The following is an 18098-nucleotide window of genomic DNA, read 5'->3' as shown; positions in this document are numbered from 1 at the left end:
ACTCTTCTACTCTCTCTAAAAATCAATAGAAAAATATCCTCAGATGAGGATTAAAAACAAAACAAAAAACAAACAAACAAAAACAGGACACAAACTGTGCTTATAATATGATCTAAACTGTCTAAAACTAAGATGAGAAGGAATACAGCAACATATTAATCGCAATTGTGTCTGCTAGATTGAACCATGGATCATTTATATTTTCTTTCTCATACTTCTTTATTTTCCAAACTTTTCATGTTGGGCACCTATATACTATTATATAACCAGACAAAACAAATACTAAAGCTATTCCTGAAGGCCAACACATAAGCAGGAGGCATTTCACAGCGCAAGAACTGTATCTGAATTAATTAGTAGCTCTAGTCGCTTCTTTAATATGCACTTCAGAAGCACTTCATTGTGTTGCTTAGAGACACATTGCCCACAACTTTCTTTCATCCTCTCTGGGGAGCATTTCTACCTGAGCTTCTGGTTACTTAGCTCTTTTCTATTTCTAAACTCTAGAACCACCCCTTGGGTACATTTTTAAAAAATATATATATTTTATTGATTTTTTACAGAGAGAAAGGGAGAGGAATAGAGAGTTAGAAACATCGATGAGAGAGAAACATCGATCAGTTGCCTCCTGCACACTCCCTACTGGGGATGTGCCTGCCACCAAGATACATGCCCTTGACCGGAATCGAACCTGGGACCCTTCAGTCCTCAAGCCGACGCTCTATATCCACTGAGCCAAACTGGTTACGGCTTGGGTACATATTTAAAGGCAAGACCAGCCTTTAAATGAAAAATCACAGATGTTGATGTACACTCTCCTGTGCAGGAAACCCAAAGCCAAAGAGTGGCCTCCTTCCTGTGGCCCACAGTCTGGCTGCTGCTTACTGACTGGTCTCTGCTCCAAGTCCCCTCTGTCCCTTCTCCGATTCTGAGCCCACGCACTATGTGCCTACCTGGCACCATCCCCTCCCATCACCTCCAGGGTGACTTTGTTTCCCTGTCTGTTATTCTCTCCATTGAAGCTTCGCTCTCCCCTCTTCACTGCTTTTTCCATGGAAACAAAACAAAACTACATCCTATGCAGCAGCTCCTACCACCCCTTCACCTCCAAACTCCCCCAAACCACGAGAGCTTCCCACATCTCCTCCCCAACCTCAGCCCACTTGTCAGCCCATTCCCACCTGGCATCTGCCTCACCATCTTGCTCTGCTTTCAAAGGTGACTGAAGGCTTCCTAGCTGTTAAAGGCAAAGGTGCCTTTGAGGACACCTATCAGATACAACCAGCACTCCGCGCGCTGCACTCTGCATTTGTTTGTTGATGGCTCGCGCTGTGCCAGGCATAACACCAGGCATGGGAGCTCCAGAACTGCAGCAGGCAGGCACCGCCCTGCAGGAGTTTGGAGTCGATGGCAGAGCCAGAGGATAAACTAAGTGGGAGAAATCCTGCGCTGACGGAGCCAAGAGGAGGAAGTAGTTCTCTTCATCCAGAAAGGGAGGCTCCAGGGAGGAGGTGAAGCCAGAATAGTGGCAGGAAGGCCAAGCAGAGGGTTTCTGGGGAGAGGGGCTGTGAAGACTGGTGGTAGAGGGTGCTCAAAGCCACCCCAGGAATGGAGTCCTGCTCACGGTAGGGGGGCTTCTGCACTCCTCTTTTTTTTTTTTTCAATGAATATTTACTTGTTTCTGTTAGTTTAATATATAGGTAATATAATATAGGTATTTTTTTACTTCTCACCCAGGGATATTTTTCCATTGATTTTTACAGGGAGTGGAAGAGAGAGGGAAAGACAGAGAGAAATATTGATGTAAGAGAAACACATCAATTGGTTGCCTTCTGCACAGGCCCTGACCAGAGCCCGGGCCAGGGGGGATTCTGCAAAATAGGTATGTGCCCTTGACTGAAATCGAACCCAGGACCCTTTGGTCCACATGCTCTATCTACTGAGCCACATCGGCTAGGGGCCCTCTTAATGTAGCCATCTACTTGAGGGGTTTTGCTCTGGTCTTTCGAAACTCTTTCTTGGGTCTCCCCACTTCCAAGAGTCTGCTCTCAGAGGTTGTGTCCTCTGCATGTCTACCTGACTCCATCCCCTCCCATCACGTCCGAGGTGACTTTGTTCCTCCGTCTATTATTGCCTCTATTACAACCCTAAGAGGCGTACCTAAAATGTATCTTCACACTCAACTTATCAGTAACTAAGACTCACTGATTCTACTTTTAATAGCATGTTCATGCCATGCCACCATCTTAATGATTTCAACATTCTCTTCATCTTGTCATTCCTCTCCTCAAAACCTTTCTGGCTCAGAGGTCAGGTCCGGGGCCTTCCAAGACTTTCAAGGCCCCGTGCTACCTCTCCAGCTTCATCCTCATCGGGTCCTTCTCCTCCTATCTCGTCCTTCAACCCACCCAACACTCCCACCACCTGGACCACTCCTTTGTCCCTGGCTTCTCCTGGGTCTCTGTTTACTTGGACTCTGTATACTTCCTTCCAGGCTCATCTCAACGGGCTCCTCCCAGAGGCTGTCCCCAAAATGCCATCCTGCCTCTGCCCAATCCGAATTTCTCCCCTCTTTGGGGGCATTCCCATATCGCTTTGTAAGGTAAGGAGCTCGTGGAATTTACGGATATAGCTCTCCGTGGTGTGGGCTTCGTGTTGGGCTGAACTAACTTCATTGCAGAGCCTTGCAAATGCGGATACCCCTGATCTGTTAGCTAAATTACAAGCATTTCCAGTAACTGTACACTTTTCTCTGGTGTACACTAAGAAACACAAGTTTTCCACCCACTTCAGAAAACCAGATCTACTAGGACAAACTTGGTTTGACCGAGAAAAAACCAAAGTGACTAAAGTTAATACTTGCCTCTTGCACCCCGGAAAAGGACTCTGTAGTGTTTTTCTAATCTCTTGGCCATGTAGTTGGCATTCAATATAGCAACTTCCGTGGCTTGTTTAAGGCCCTTGCCTCCCATCATCTGTAAGAGAGGGAAAAAGAGCCATCAACTATGGAACAAGTAAACCCAATGGGCACAAACCAAAGACACCTCCTGAGAAATCTCCCTACAAAGAAAGTCAGCCCACCATCACTGTAAATAGCACATGAGTGGAAATCCTAACAAGGACATCTGTCAGTCCTCTCTAATCCTGAAACAATTTTTGGTTTTCTCCTTTGAACAGTAATTTTATATTGCTTATTACAGTAACAAAGCCTACAGGGTAAAATTGACTGCTGACTATTGTGTTATCTAAAAAAGGAAAAGAATTATTTTAGGTTATACTCATTTAGGGGAGTTTTTGTTTGTTTACTGTGAATTTGAGATGCCTTCATGATTGCCAAGAACCCCATGGGATCTTGGCCAAAATCCCCACTGAATCAATTTTGTGTGGTTTGTCTTCCAACTGTCCACAGTCACGGCCATTTATGTTTAACAACTGCTGGGTTCAATTATACCTTTTTCTGGTGGTTCATAAGTCTCTGTGATTATATGGGGTAAAGGGCTTAAAGTCAAGACTTGCACAATTTTTATTGCGTACTTTCTTCCCAGAATACATCACATATGATGGAGGCTTGATATGTATTAAATACATAACTAATGTAAAGCGCATGAGAAAGCATCAAATAAAACAACAGAGGCACCAAAGTCCAAAGTAAGGAGAAGACACATTTTGCCAGGCTGGTCACAGGTCCCTGGGAAGAGTTAGAACTTGAGTGGAAATTTAAAAATGGGTAGAATTTAGGTAGACCAGAAAGGGGAAGACACTCCCGGTGAGAAGAATGGCAAAAACGAAGGCGTAGAAGGGAAAGCACACGGCTGCAGCCTGGGAGTTCCTGTAGAGCAGTGGTTCTCAACCTGTGGGTTCCGACCCCTTTGGGGGTCAAACGACCCTTTCACAGGGGTCGCCTAAGACCATCAGAAAACACATATATAATTACATATTGTTTTTGTGATTCATCACTATGCTTTAATTATGTTCGATTTGTAAGAATGAAATTGGGGGTCACCACAACATGAGGAACTGCATGAAAGGGTCGGGGCATCAGGAAGGTTGAGAACCACTGCTGTAGAGCCTGGTGCATTGAGACTACCTCTTGCAAGCCCCAAACTTTTGCGAGGGAGGACTTGGACTTGGTTCAGCGACTGGCTTTCTGACTTGCATATCAGTTACTGAGCAGCTCGATGGCTCAAGCCCGCCCCTACATACGCTGCATTTGATTCTCTCTGGGACCTAGGCTTGTGCATTTCTGAAGAATCCCCTAAGAGTTCTATGGAGGCTAGTGAGACCCAGTGGTGATTGCAAAGGGAAGCAAGGAGTAGGTTTGGGGGCCTTCAGGGAGAATGTCCAAGATGGACTGAAACAGGGAGAGAAAAGTTGGTTCTAGAGTCCAGGTGAAGTAAAGACAGGGCCCAAAGTCAAAGGGCCGCTTAACCCCTATTTTATTTACTTCACTCTTACACGGAGGCTCTGCCTGGTGTTCCTGGCACCCAGCCAAATCAGCCCGGGGCATTTATTTTCTATCTGTGGGAAATCATCTCCAACCCAAACAGGTCCATAGCAAATAGCCGAGGTTTACAGGACCTCGGGACCGAAAGGAAGCTGGGAATTAGATTCCGTTTGCAAAGAAGCAGGCCTTTATTATGATGGTCTTTGTTGTCTCCTAATTGCAAAACAACTCGAGGGTCATTTAAAACAGAAGGTTTTCGCCTCTGAGGTACGGTAATAGCATTGTTGTTCCAGCTTCCCAGAAAGTTTTCCTTAAGAATCATAAACGCCACACTGTTCAAGAAGAACAGCCAGCCCCGGAGAGCCATCCGGCATGATCTGCATGGCTGAGTTTGAGGTTTTGTTTCACCAGAGGCCACCCTTCCTTTAAAGGGAGGAGCCAATGGGGGAAGGCGGCTCTGATCAGTGGCTGAAGGAAGGTTCCTCTCCAACACACAGTCTGGTCAGCCCAGGAGGCGGGCAGGCCAGTTCGAACGAGAGCTGCATGAACTCTGGCGCTAGTGTTTTTCTGGAGAAACACAAAGGAAGGAAGCCTGTTTTCTGACAAAGTCTAATTGCCCCCGAGAGTGCAGTTCCACAGGCCGTAAAGGGCAAAGAGCTTCGGGAAACCACCACATCAGCAAATGTCTGCTACTTTTCATCTGTTCCTCCAGGCTTCCGAGAAATACAAAGTGAAGTAAGATGTATTCCTAGAATTTATCCCAGGATCTCAACCAAGGGTAAGACTTAGTATGCACACTGTTTTTCACTTGCAAAAAGCGGTCATACAAATCCTCCAGGAAACCAGATGACGTGGCCAGAATAGCCACATGACTCAGAGAACTTAAACTCTGTCTGGAAAAATAGATCTGGTGTGTTAATTTCTCTGACGTTAAACCCCCTGTGAGAACCCAAAGGAAATAGCATAATGAAGACGAGATGAAATGCATTTTAGCTGATCTCTGTAGGAAGGTTTCTTCCACCCAAATACATCGGCAATCTTCACTAATCACATTTCAGATTGTGGGGGTTTTTCATTCTCAAGCTAAGAAGGAAGTCTGCGATCTCAATTCCCCACTCACACATCACATCCCCCCACCCACCTAACACACATTCACAGGCCTCACCTTAATGTAAGCCCATGAAATGGGCAGGATGGAACTGGAGCCCCACGGGGCTGCGCTGACGGTACCCACGGGCCGGGCATCCTCATCAGACGTTAACGAAACGACAGGATGACTGGGTAGGAAAGGGGCAAGATGCTTCTTCCTGTAGTTTTAAGTACAATTTCAGAAGATGTAAAAAGATCCACTACAACCAGCCAGGTACAGGCTGGGCCCTCTCAGGAAGCTGTTCCCAATAGAGCAGCGGTTCTCAACCTGTGGGTCGCGACCCCTTTGGGGGCCGAACGACCCTTTCACAGGGGTCGCCTAAGACCATTGGAAAACGCATATATAATTACATATTGTTTTTATGATTAATCACTATGCTTTAATTATGTTCGATTCGTAACAATGAAATTGGGGGTCACCACAACATGAGGAACTGTATTAAAGGGTCGCGGCGTTAGGAAGGTTGAGAACCACTGCAATAGAGGAACTCCGAGTGTGGAAGGGACCTGACAGCGCTAAGGCAGACGTTCAGGAAGTGTCCCTGCCTTCCTCCTCCACTGGAAGCACGGCTCACCAGACACGGGTGTCCCAGGGGCTCCCCCAGGCACTGTGGTGGAGGATTTGTCTGAGGCAGGCTCACCGGGATGTGCGGACATCCCAGCCCCATACCCTCTCCCTCCCAGCCCCACACTCTGTCCTGAGGCACCTGAGGGGCATAGAAGGGTGCTCTTGGAGGAAGCCCGTGGGGCTCCACATCAGAGGCCTGTGTGTGAACCATTCCCCCACCCTCCCCACAGCTGAGGCACTGGGCCTCTTCCACTTACAATAAATAATAACCGTCAAAAGGGAAAGCAGAAGGGCTATCTGTTATAATCTCAAAAATAAAGGTTTTAAAAAATTAAAATAATAATAATAATAAAAAGGAAAGCAGAAAAAAGGGGGCAGAATCCAAGCCCTGAAGACTGGCCCCCTTGGCACGTTTTTGAAAGACTGAAGCTCAGGACATGGCTACCTAGCCTCATTTTCATAAGATGACTTGATTTCACAGTGTAAAAAGATATATAACATCGACAAGACACTCCTTTGGTCTTATTTTGACTTCATCCAATTATTTCTAATAATAAGGTTTATTTTTTCCTTACTTATCTCAGATCTAGTAAGAATTCAAAGCCACTTTCTGCTAGGAGCTCTTTTGCTGTTATTGTTGTTGGATAATTCGCTTTCTATGCAACCATCAGCTGATTTTAAAGAGAAAGAAGTCTAGGTCTGAAAAGCACTTCCAGGTGCTAATATTCCAGTTCTGATCCATAATCCTCCAGCAAAGCTCCCTCTTCACTACTCTTAGTAAACGTGCCCTGTCTGTGCATGAATGGGAGCTCAGTGTGGCCAAACGTTAATAAAATCTAATTACGGTCTTCTTTGGACATACCCTAAAGGCATCTATTTCACTGCTCCTGTCCCAGGCCCTATGGGCACATTACATAGGCGGGTAACCTCGCCACCTGAAGACCTCAATGGGAATAATAGCAGGTTTGGGGCTGCTCTTTCATTCTCAGTGTCCAAAGCCATGCTGAGCCCAGCAGCACAGAACTCACACTCCGATGGGCCCCATGCCAGGGCCGCCTCCTCCATGGGGAATGCAGAAGGTCTTGTGAAGGTTTAGGTGCGAGACATCAGACCCAAAGTCTCCAGGACGACAGATTCCCACCTACCACAATGGGAAAGAGCCGAAAGTCAAAGTCAAGAACTGGAAAGGATGCTCTGGAGAGGCAGCCATGTTGTGTGCTGTGGCCACTCCCCTCGGAGGAAAGGCAGGCAGAGCTGCTCACAGGCTCACCCTCAGTCCTGGCTGAGGCCTGCAGGGAAGCCTGGCATTCCATAGGCAGCATGCCTTATGGTTTCTGTGGAAACAGCAGCTGACCATTTAGCCTAATTTAGATTCTAAAATACAGAGTTGAATATACAGTCAATTCCTAATTATCCACCCCCTGAGCAGAGAAAGAAAATGCCGCAGCACAAGAATGGTTGTACTCCTTGCAACTGACACGGGCACCTCTCACCCCAGCAGTTTAGTTCCCCCTGCACTTTCCCCGAAAGGCCCCTTTGGGCACCCTGATGGGAGGGGTGCCCAAGAGGATGCTGATGAGCCCAGGGAGAGGAAGGGAGGCAGGCAGTTTTCCTGAGGCCATCCCGATGCCAACGACAACATTCAACAATGACAACATTCAACGGGCCTCCCTGCCACTTTGGCATTAGGGCTGGTTTTGAATGCGGGCAGAGATAAAGAATGCATTTCTGCTAGTGAAGCAACAGGCAATCCCTGGACGACACTTACAAAGGAATCAGAAGCAAAGAGAAGCAGAAAGAGTCTGAAATAGTAAAACAAATAAGCAATGAGAAATAAGTTAGGAAGTCTCTGAGAGAGATAATGACACTCCTTCCACCCCACACAAGCCTTCTCCTTTCCCCCTCCCCCCACGCTGGTCAGGACCTGCCTTCAGGGAAAGAACTATTCAGCTGTTTCACACTAACGAAGCTGGAAGCTGAAGCCAGTTTAATGCTTGTCCAAGGTCATGGCAGATCAACATCCACGGATGGCCAGAACTTGGGTCTGAATTCTCTCAGAAAGGCAGTCAGGTGAGCCTCTTGTCTCTCCCACCCCCAGAGGGATCACACCCGTGACAAGCTAAAGGCTTTCAACTCATTCCCTCCTTCCTTTCAACCGTTTCGCCTCCTCCCCAGTGTCCCCCATCACCTATTTAGGATCTGTAATCTCAGTGACATTCGGGGGCTTTGTTTGAAACTGTCATTCTCAGTTCTGAATACAGTGTCATGTTTAAGACAACCCTCAAAAGGTCAGAGAAAAAAATTTTTTTTCACTTAAAAGTCTTCTCAGGAATCCCATCTCGTGTTGCCCACCTGAGCGTTCATATTTGCCCCGTCTAGGTAGACCTGGCCTCCATGCTGGTGAATCAGGTCACACACGTCGCTGATGTTCTCTTCAAACACTCCATTGGTGGATGGGTACGTAATCATGATTGCTGCCAGGTTCTCCTTGTGTTTATCCACCTGTGGGTCAGGAAAGGGCAGAAGGAGACAAAGGAGGAAACCTTTCTTTCTTGGTCCAACAAACCCTTGCTTTTTATTTTAAAGGATTAAGAAAGATGAATTCTTGGTCTTTTCATTTCTGAAGTTTTCTTAAAGTATGATGCCAACAATAAAAGATCCACAGCCATGATTCCCTTCATTAATCATTCCAAAGAAATAGCAAGATCCCTTCAGGCGAGGTCTCCATGGTCAACACCAAAAACACTGCTCAAAATTTTTGGACAGATTGGGCTCAAGTCTCTAAAGTGGTTTTCCTTTGAAGTCATCTCAGTAATGATTTCAGATCTTTTTAGTTCCAAACATGTATATTTTCACAGCTAATCTCTCTCTGCTCATCTTGCCATATCCACCATTATTCCCTTTCCCTCCCATTCTATGGAAATTAGAATTCCCACAAGGAGTGCTCCTGCTCTGGGGGGCGGGGGGGGGGGGGGAACCTCTCTCAGTTTTCCTCCTGACAGAAGGCAAGCATATATAAAAGGAAAGCATGTGAAAAAGTTCCCGTTTTTCTGGCCAGCAAGTCATTGCAGGCTTGTATGAAAATGAAAACAAAATTTTAATGTCAGTAACCTATACTGGCCCAAAATAGTTGTTGGTAAAAACTTTGTGGACTGATGGAAGAGGGGAGGTGAATGAGAGAGATGAGCACTGTTGTGTATGTTCAGCTTCCCTTTTGAAATCAGTTACTTGAAGTTCCCAGACTCCATGCCTAATAACCCTGACAAAATCACATTGCTATTCAACTGATTTCCTTCCCTCTTAAGATGCAGCCTCCAGTCCACCAGTGGAAAGCAGATACGGTTGCTAGGCAACCTCTTCCTGGAGGTTGGGAGGTTGGGAGTGGGGGATGGTGTTTTAGAAAGGAGGGTGGAATGCTGCCCGATATTCAGCAGGTAATGGCTGGGATGGCCACAGGCACTTGCGAAATCTGCATTTATGTTTTAATTCCCAACACAAAGATTGAGAAAAACCGTGGCTGCCAGTTTGATTATTAATGGAGGAAAGAGGGGTAGGTTGGGCAGGAGTAGGCAGGTCCTCCAAGGAGTACCCTTACTACCACCATGAATAATTCATTCGGTTTCTTACTCATGCATAAATTAGAGAATAGGATTGCAATTTAAAGAACCTGCTCCCTGTTGGTGAAAGAAGAGGAAGGCCAGACTGTGGTCCGCTTAATTCTGGAGCAAAACTGTGACTGTTGCCTTTTATTGTTCTTACAGAAACGGTTAGGTTTTCTGACTTTACGCCATTATTCCCAGACCCATTCAGAGGAGGAATTGCAGTCTTTTAATTAGAATGCAAAAGAAGCTAATGCTGATATAAACCATCCAGCCCCTGACCCCCACCACCCCTTCCCAACCCAAACCGCTCCGATCTGTTAAGTGGAAGATGGGTACCATGGCCTTGAGGTGAGCTGTGTCGATATTTCCATATTTATCCACCTCCACAGGCTGAATCTTCATGCCTGCCATGTGGGCACTTGCGGGATTGGTCCCATGAGCTGATTTCGGAATGAGGCAAACCTTAGGAATGAAATGAAAGGAAGGAAGGAGGGTAAATAATCACCAGGCTATTCATAATGACAGAAGAGCCCTACAACAAGCACATCAAACCCATAGGCTCACGCGGGCCACATAAACAAGGTGTAAGTTCATGTGGCCGCAATAAAACAAAAGCTTCAATTTTCATAGAAACGTAGGTGTATTTCGATAGAGACATGCTGAATACAAAGGGCTGAAATAAATGAGTCATCATTAACATAAAATAATAGAACATTTTAATAAAAATTAATATTTTTTCTTGAACATTAACTTACCAGACACTAAATAACTGCACAAATTAATAAGCGTAATGCAAATAAACCTATTTTTGTTGTTCTCCGAAAGCGAAATATTTCCTGTTGCACACACCAAACAAGTCAGTCCAAGACTAATGACGTGGCAATCGGCTGCTAAAATATTCGCTGCTAGTATTAGTGGAGAGAAATGGTGCGCCTGCGCGTAAGGCGCGTAAGGGAAATGAATGCAACACGATTATAGTTATCAGTCACTAGTGAACGTTGTAGTTTGTTATTAATAATTATGCACAACAGGATATTATAAAAATTAAGTTATGAAATTTTTATGAAAACATTTCTCATATATCGTTATATTGGCTGGGCTGCAAAAATATTCATTGTGTGCCGCATGCGGCTCGCAGGCCACAAGTCTAACATGCTTGCCCTACAACATGCTTGGAGCGAAAGTTAAATAGGCACCACTTCCTTTATTTAAACTGACCACTAGTGCCTTAAAATCTGCTGCAATTTCATTGTGACCGTATTGCAAAACATTGTCCAAAAGAGAAGTTTCTGTTTGGATGCCCAAATAATGTTCCTTAAGTACTTTGCTCCTTTATCTATCTCAGCACACCAAAAATACACCTGGGCTTATTCTAACCTGATCTCAGTTAGAATACGCACTCACCACCTTACAAAAACATAAGATCAGAAGCTCAACTCCAGGACTCAAATGCCCACATCACAGTGTCTGTGCCCTGCTTGGCTCTTCTTCGATCCAAGAGACATGACAAGGGCAGACAGAATTCCAAAGCCTCCCAGTGTCATCTTTTATTGGTTGTTTATTCTGTGCAATGAATTGTCAGTTCCCATGAGAATCATAACCTAAGCACTAAATCTGGTCAACCTCTGCCCTGTGCTCACATGACTTGTTCACTGACAACACTGCCACGTGTATAAGTTAATGCCTACAGCGGACAGGTGCAGGGGCGGGGGGGAGGGGGGGGGACTTGGAATAAGGGAAGGGGGGCCACTTCAGGTTAAAGAGATCAAGAGAAAGTGTGTCAAGACCTACAGCTTAAAGATCTATCGAATTCTAATGGAAAGTGGGTGACGGGTGCAATGCTAGAACTCCCAGATTTAAATCACTTTCATTTCCTCCCCCAAAATCACTTGAACACAGGCAAAAACACATGCTCAAGTAGATCGGATGACGCCCCAATATAGGAAAATGCATTACAGACTTTTCCTAAAACAACAAAAAGAAGCAACAAGCACCCTGAAAATAATCCTTTTTTTTTAAAGAATTATTTTTACTGATTTCAGAGAGGAAGGGAGAGGGGGAGATAGGAACATCAATGATGAGAGAGAATCATTGATCAGCTGCCTCCTGCATGCCCTCATTGGGGACCCAGCCTGCAACTCAGGAATGTGCCCTGCCCGGGAATGAACCGTGACCTGGTTCATAGGTTGATGCTCAACCACTGAGTCATACCAGCCAGGCTTTTTTTTTTTTTTTTTAATACCAGAACCAATATTGCAATCCCTTGAAGAGAAATGGATGCACATTATAAAATGGGCTTACAAAAGGAAAGCTTAGCTTACAGCTGTTTCCTCAAAAACAGCAAAGTCATCTACTTAATAAAAATACACGTGCACAAAGAGAACTGTAACCAGAGGCACACATCAAAGTACTTTGTCACTCTTCTGCTGACAGCAAGTTTGTGCCTCTTTTGAATGGCTCCTCATCTCATGCTGGTTATGCTCTGTTATCCTCAAATCCGTTTTCTTGTTTAAATGCCTCCCCTTTGTACTGAATGTGTTTTAATTTCTCAGGACCAAAGCGAGAGTCACTTGTCGTTTCTCACAAGGTATTTTTATTCCACCAAAGGATCTTGGTATAAAAGGATCCCTAGGGGCAGAACATTGATCAAGGAAGGGAAAGGCAAATGTTTTAAAAATGAATATAAACTATTTGTTAAAGGCCTAAGTGGAGAATTCATATCAGGGAAGTTCTGCTGAAACAAAAACATTCAAGCTAAGCCCTAGCCAGTTTGGTTCGGTGGATAGGATGCCGGCCTGTGGCCTGAAGGGTCACGGCTTTGATTCCAATCAAAGGCACGTACCTTGGTTGCAGGCTTGATCCCAGGCCCGGGTTGGGGTGCGTGTGAGAGGACACCAGTCGATGTGTCTCTATCACACAGATGTCTCTTTCTCTGTGTCTCTCCCTCTCCCTTCCACGCTCTTTAAAAATCAATGGAAAAATATCCTCAGGTGAGGATTAACAAAAAGAAAAAGGAAACATTCAAGCTAAAAATGTCAACCACCCTATGGTACACTGAATAAGGGGCCTCCAACGATGCCCACATCCTATCCCCAAAATGGCAAAGGTACTTGGCTGATGTGATTAAGTTAAGGGTCTTGAGATGAGAGATTAAGGACCTTAAGATAGGATGAGGATGAAGCTACATGGAGATGGTGAAAGAGCATAATGATGGGGAGCTTTAGGGGCTACCTCAGTGCAAGGAGGAAAAACAGAAGAGGGAACGCTTGATGTCAGTCATCGGTCAGTCACTGGACAACTGGAACCTTAACATTCCTCTTGAAATCTGAATTATAGGTTGGGCTCCAAATGTATTCGCAAGTGGGAGGCAGAGGGAGACCTGATTACAAAGGAAGTAGGAGATGTGATGACTGAACAGAGGCTGGCGTGATGGCAGGAAGGGGCCATGAGCCAAGGAATGAAGGAGGCCTCCAGAAATGGGGAAAGAAAGGCAAAGAAACATTCTGAATCCTTCAGAAGGAACCAGCCCTGCCAGAACCTTGACTTTAGCCAAGTGAAATCAATTTCAGACTCCTGGCCTCCACATACTGTAAGAAAATAAATGTGTATTATTTTAACCCACTAATTTTATAGTAATTTGTTACAGCATTCTGATATAAAGAGTAGTGGGCGGGGGAATCTCAGTGGTTTTGTCAATGATTCTTTTACAAGTTGCTGTTGGACATTTCTGGTTTTCTATATGGATCTAGGAAACTTTATTTTTTAATGTTAATTTTTCCACACTTTATTTATTTACATATTTATTTTTTAGGTAAGTTTTTCACACTTTAGAATTGTGGTGTTACGAGGGACATAGCAACAACAGGACCCAGATTTGATGTTTTACTTTATCCAAAACATCAAATCTATTAATATCCATTTAGAGATGCTGTGTTTTCCTCAGTCCCCAATATGTCTGGTGTAGAACCAACATAGCTGATCTTTGAAGGATTCAGGGTAATGCTCCTTTGCAAGAGAAGTCAATTTCTCACTCATGGTAAAAACTGAACAACCAAAGGCCATTACTTTGCCTCAGGCAATCAGGAAGAGAAAAATACATAAAAGTTTTTGGAAGGTGTTTCTTTGTTGTTGGTTCTTGTTGTTGGTTTTGGTCAATGTTTTCCCTTTGTATAGGAAACACAGTCTTTGACTAGCAAACCTGACTAGCAAATTGAGTTATTTCAAAGTGTTTAGGAGAGTGTCTGGCACATGGTGATTGCGATATAAGAATCTGATAAATAGCCCTGACTGGTTTGGCTCAGTGGATAGAATGTCGGCCTGCAGACTGAAGGGTCCCAGGTTCAATTCCGGTCAAAGGCATGTACCTTGGTTGTGGGCACATCCCTAGTAGGGACTGTGCAGGAAGCAGCTGAATTAATGTTTCTCTCTCATTGATGTTTCTAACTCTCTATTCCTCTCCTTCTCCCTTCCTCTCTGTAAAAAATCAATAAAATATATTAAAAAAATAAAGAATCTAATAAATAAATATGCATTCTCCCAAATTAAACTGGAGAATCAAGAAGTTGGCTGTTGCCTTTTAAGAATGCCTGAAATTTAACTTAAGAGCAAAGTGAAACTAACTTCCCAAACCAGCTTGACACAAGAGAGCCATCAGGACCCTGGGTGGTTCCATAGCACGTGACTTCCCCACACTTCCTATCTGAATGGATTCCATCAGAGTCTATTGTGCAGGAGCAGCTGTCTCAGACTTCTCTAATGTAAGCAAGCCATTTTCCCCTTCTCTAACTAAAAAAGTCAGCTTTAGTTAAAATCTTTCATCTAAAAAGGATGCCAACATTTCCAAACTCATGAGTTCTGTATTTCTACAAACTCAGTGACTGGGTGGCCTCCCCTGCCTCTTCCTCCCCTTCCTACAATGAGGCGCCAGCTCCTCTCCACCCTTCAGGAAGGAAGAGCCCCTCGTGACATCTCAATGACAGCAATGCGGACCATGGCACCAGAAGAAACATCACACACGAGGGGGAGGGGACGGAGAGAGAAGGGAGGACTAGAAAACACAAGGTGGGGGTGGGAGGAGCCGAAAAGAGTCTCTGGGAAAAGGACTCCTCTCAGGCCCAATCCAAAGGTCTCTCATCCTTTCTCCTTGACCTTTCCAGTTGGTCCCCCAACTCCTGACCATTCACATCTACTTCTGGGTGTCAAACTGGAGGACTGGGAAACAATGAGGGTGGGAAGCATCACAGAGGGTGGAACCTGAATTTTCGCTGGCTCTTGGTCATTAGCTCTTCGCTAGCCTTCCATGAACGAGAGGGGGGTCAGGGAGGGGACAACATGGAGATGGCCACACAGATCCCTTCCCAAGATCCCCAGACACCTCCTGATTAAAGAGCATAATGATGAGGCGCTCCAGGGGCTACCTCAGTGCATAGAGGCCAAGGAGGAAAAACAGAAGAGGGAACTCTTAATATCAGTCATCTGTTACCCTTTCACTGGACAACTGGAGCCTCAACATTCCTTTCTGAACTGATGACAGTGCTGAGGCTCTGTGGTCCAAAAACAATGCTGTAGCTCTAAACTAACCCTTCCTTAGAAAGCTAAAGAACTCAAAACCATGAGAAAACTCAAGTGAAAAAAAAACAACACAAGTTAGAATGCCTGGGGCTGTGTCTCTGGACTGGCACACCAAGTGCCTTGCATGTAGCCAGTAGTCAATAATTTATTCAATTAGTGAATGTCCTGGTTTTCAAAGGTCTTTGAAAATCAATTCTATTCCCCAGCCAGGTCAAAGGCCTGGGAAAACACACGTGGAATCCGAATGAATTAGCAAGGGAATGAGAGAGAAAATGTTCTCTCCCCTCTCCCCTTTTTTTGAAAGGGAAGTGAAACAGTTTTTAGATTCTCTCATTGCAAAATCCAGGCAACAAGCCATAAGCAATCCCAGTTTTAATAAAACCAGAAATGGACTAAGATCGGGCCACCACCTATCATATCCCACTTACTTAGGCAGCCAGTACCATCTGAGCACCCTTTTCTCTAACTCTCCTAGATGGGCAGACACTTTTGTCCTGCTCTTGACTCCTATCCACTGCTCCTTCTAAGAACTCCACCAATGAACTTTGTGGACGTTCTAACTAAGCCCTGGTCATCACCAAAATGAAGACCACTCCTTCAGCCACAATTTTTTAATATATTTTATTGATTTTTTTACGGAGAGGAAGGGAGAGGGATAGAGAGTTAGAAACATTGATGAGAGAGAAACATCGATCAGCTGCCTCCTGCACACACCCTACTGGGTATGTGCCCGCAGCCAAGTACTTGCCCTTGACCGGAATCGAACCTAGGACCCTTGCATCCACAGGCCGACGCTCTATCCACTGAGCCAAACCGGTCAGGGCCTTCAGCCACAATTTGAAGTCTGTGTCACATCAACTGCTAAAGCCACTGCCTCTGAAGATGAGGGTAGGTCCTGTCGAGCCCATTTGTACCTGCTGGTCCCCACAAGAACAGTTTGGACCCTGGAGACTAGACTCTCATACCCAAAGCTAACAATAAAGCAGAACCATGAACTCTGTTCCACGTCTTCCTTCGTTGCTTAGAGCTGACATCATTTAATTGAGCATTTCTTGACTCGATATTTTTTGAGCACACATATGACTAGAACTGTGGTTGGGCACAGTAGGAGTTACAGAAGAATTATAGCTCAGCCTCTGTCCTTTTCCAGGCCTGGGGCCAGGGCTGAGCCAAGGACAGGAGGTTTGGAATGGCAACATTCCTGCCCCTTACTCCCTCAGGAAATCAGTTTCACAGCCAACTGGCGGACTTTTACAGACGGGGTTTGAGCAAAAGGCTTTTATCTCTGGATGTTTTCCCTCAAAATGGTCCAGTGAAATGTCTTGGAGGCAACAATCATAATGGCCAGTCCACAGAAATTTGTTTCTTGATTATATGTTCTTGCAGCTGCTTCTAAGAAAGCTTGGGGGGAGTGTCCCACAGAGTGAAAGGGACCCTGGGAGCTAGACCCGATGCCACCCGGTGGGGGGCAAGCACCACTTGCCCATACTCACCGTTCTGTGTCTCTCTCCTTTCTCTTCTAAGTAAGCTCGGATAGTGGCCAGCCCAGCATATTCCCCCTGGGCTCCACTGCAAAGGCAAGAAGAGAAGGATTAGGATTTGGGCCTTTTTGCTTTCATTGATCCATTCAATATTCGTTGGGGCCGGGCCGTGTGCTCACCAACAAGTGACACAAAGTCACTCCCGGACACCATGAAAAGCTCACGGCAGATCTCTGCATGAGCCCACAGGACTTGAACAGCCAGGTCTGTGCTCTAAAGCTCACCCACTCCCACTCAGAGATGGGCCTTTCCACCCTCACTCAGAATCATGAGCCTAAAAAATATTTTTTATTATGGAAAATTTCAAAATTATATAAAAATAAAGAATATAAGGAACTGCCATGTGCCTATCACCCAGCTTTAACAGTTATTGGATTACTAGAGGCCCAGTGCACGAAATTTGTGTGCGGGCGGGGGAGGGGGGGCGGGGGGAGGGCCGCGGGTCCCTCAGGCCAGCCTGCACTCTTTTGCAGTTCAGGAGCCCTCAGGAGATGTCCGACTGATGGCTTAGGCCCGTTCCCCGCTCCTGAGTTGAGTGTCTGCCCCCTGGTGGTCAGTGCGCGTCATAGCTACTGGTTGTTCCTCCGTTCGGACAATTTGCATATTATGCTTTTATTATTATAGATGGTCGATCTTGTTTCCAACTATATCCCTCACTAACCCTCCTCACTCTGAACTAGATTATTTTGAAACAAAACTCAGTCATGTCACTCATCAATTCAAACTTCAATATGTATCTTTCAAAGACAAAAATTATTTTTTTTAAATGTAACTACAACTATCACACCTAAAACTACAATGATTTCTTTTATCACCAAATACTTAGTCAATGACCAAATTGCCCCAAGAAACTATGCACTTTGAAAGTGGCACCATTTCTGTCTGTCTCAGGGTCGGCTTTCCCAGGCCCCACATGCACACAGCTGCTAGCGGCCGGCCATACCCAACAAAACAGTCCTGAAAGGCACCACTTTTAGAGCGCACTTAATGACTAACACCCCAGTGAGCGATGCTGAGTCAATCTTAAACTGTTACTTAATGTTTTCAGTACTCTCTGCAGGAAGGAAAGGGAAGTGACTAATAGGTCTTTTTAATCCCATTCAAAATACATATTTCCTTCATTTTGCAAAATTACACCATCATTTGACTCGGTGGAAGACCCAGTGGTTTGGCATTCATCCCTCTAGTCACCCAGTAATTTTGAGATCATACTCTAAAAGCAC

General features: G+C 45.2%; 1 protein-coding gene across 1 annotated transcript in view; it reads right to left on the bottom strand.

Moving 5' to 3' along the window:
* GLDC (glycine decarboxylase) overlaps positions 1 to 18098 on the bottom strand; it is a 77022-nt gene that overhangs the window by 9572 nt on the left and 49352 nt on the right. The window contains exons 16-21 of the mRNA XM_081103410.1: positions 16828 to 16903; positions 10100 to 10225; positions 8514 to 8663; positions 7190 to 7302; positions 5610 to 5751; positions 2864 to 2975 (exon numbers count right to left, since the gene is read on the bottom strand). Coding sequence (XP_080959536.1) covers positions 2864 to 2975; positions 5610 to 5751; positions 7190 to 7302; positions 8514 to 8663; positions 10100 to 10225; positions 16828 to 16903 — 719 coding nt within the window. The remainder of the gene's footprint in view (positions 1 to 2863; positions 2976 to 5609; positions 5752 to 7189; positions 7303 to 8513; positions 8664 to 10099; positions 10226 to 16827; positions 16904 to 18098) is intronic.

The sequence above is a fragment of the Myotis nattereri genome, assembly GCF_964212035.1.
Source record: "Myotis nattereri genome assembly, chromosome: 12".
NCBI classification, from domain to species: domain Eukaryota; kingdom Metazoa; phylum Chordata; class Mammalia; order Chiroptera; family Vespertilionidae; genus Myotis; species Myotis nattereri.
The sequence above is the reverse complement of the archived record's forward strand: the minus strand, read 5'-3'. Positions and strand labels throughout refer to the sequence as shown.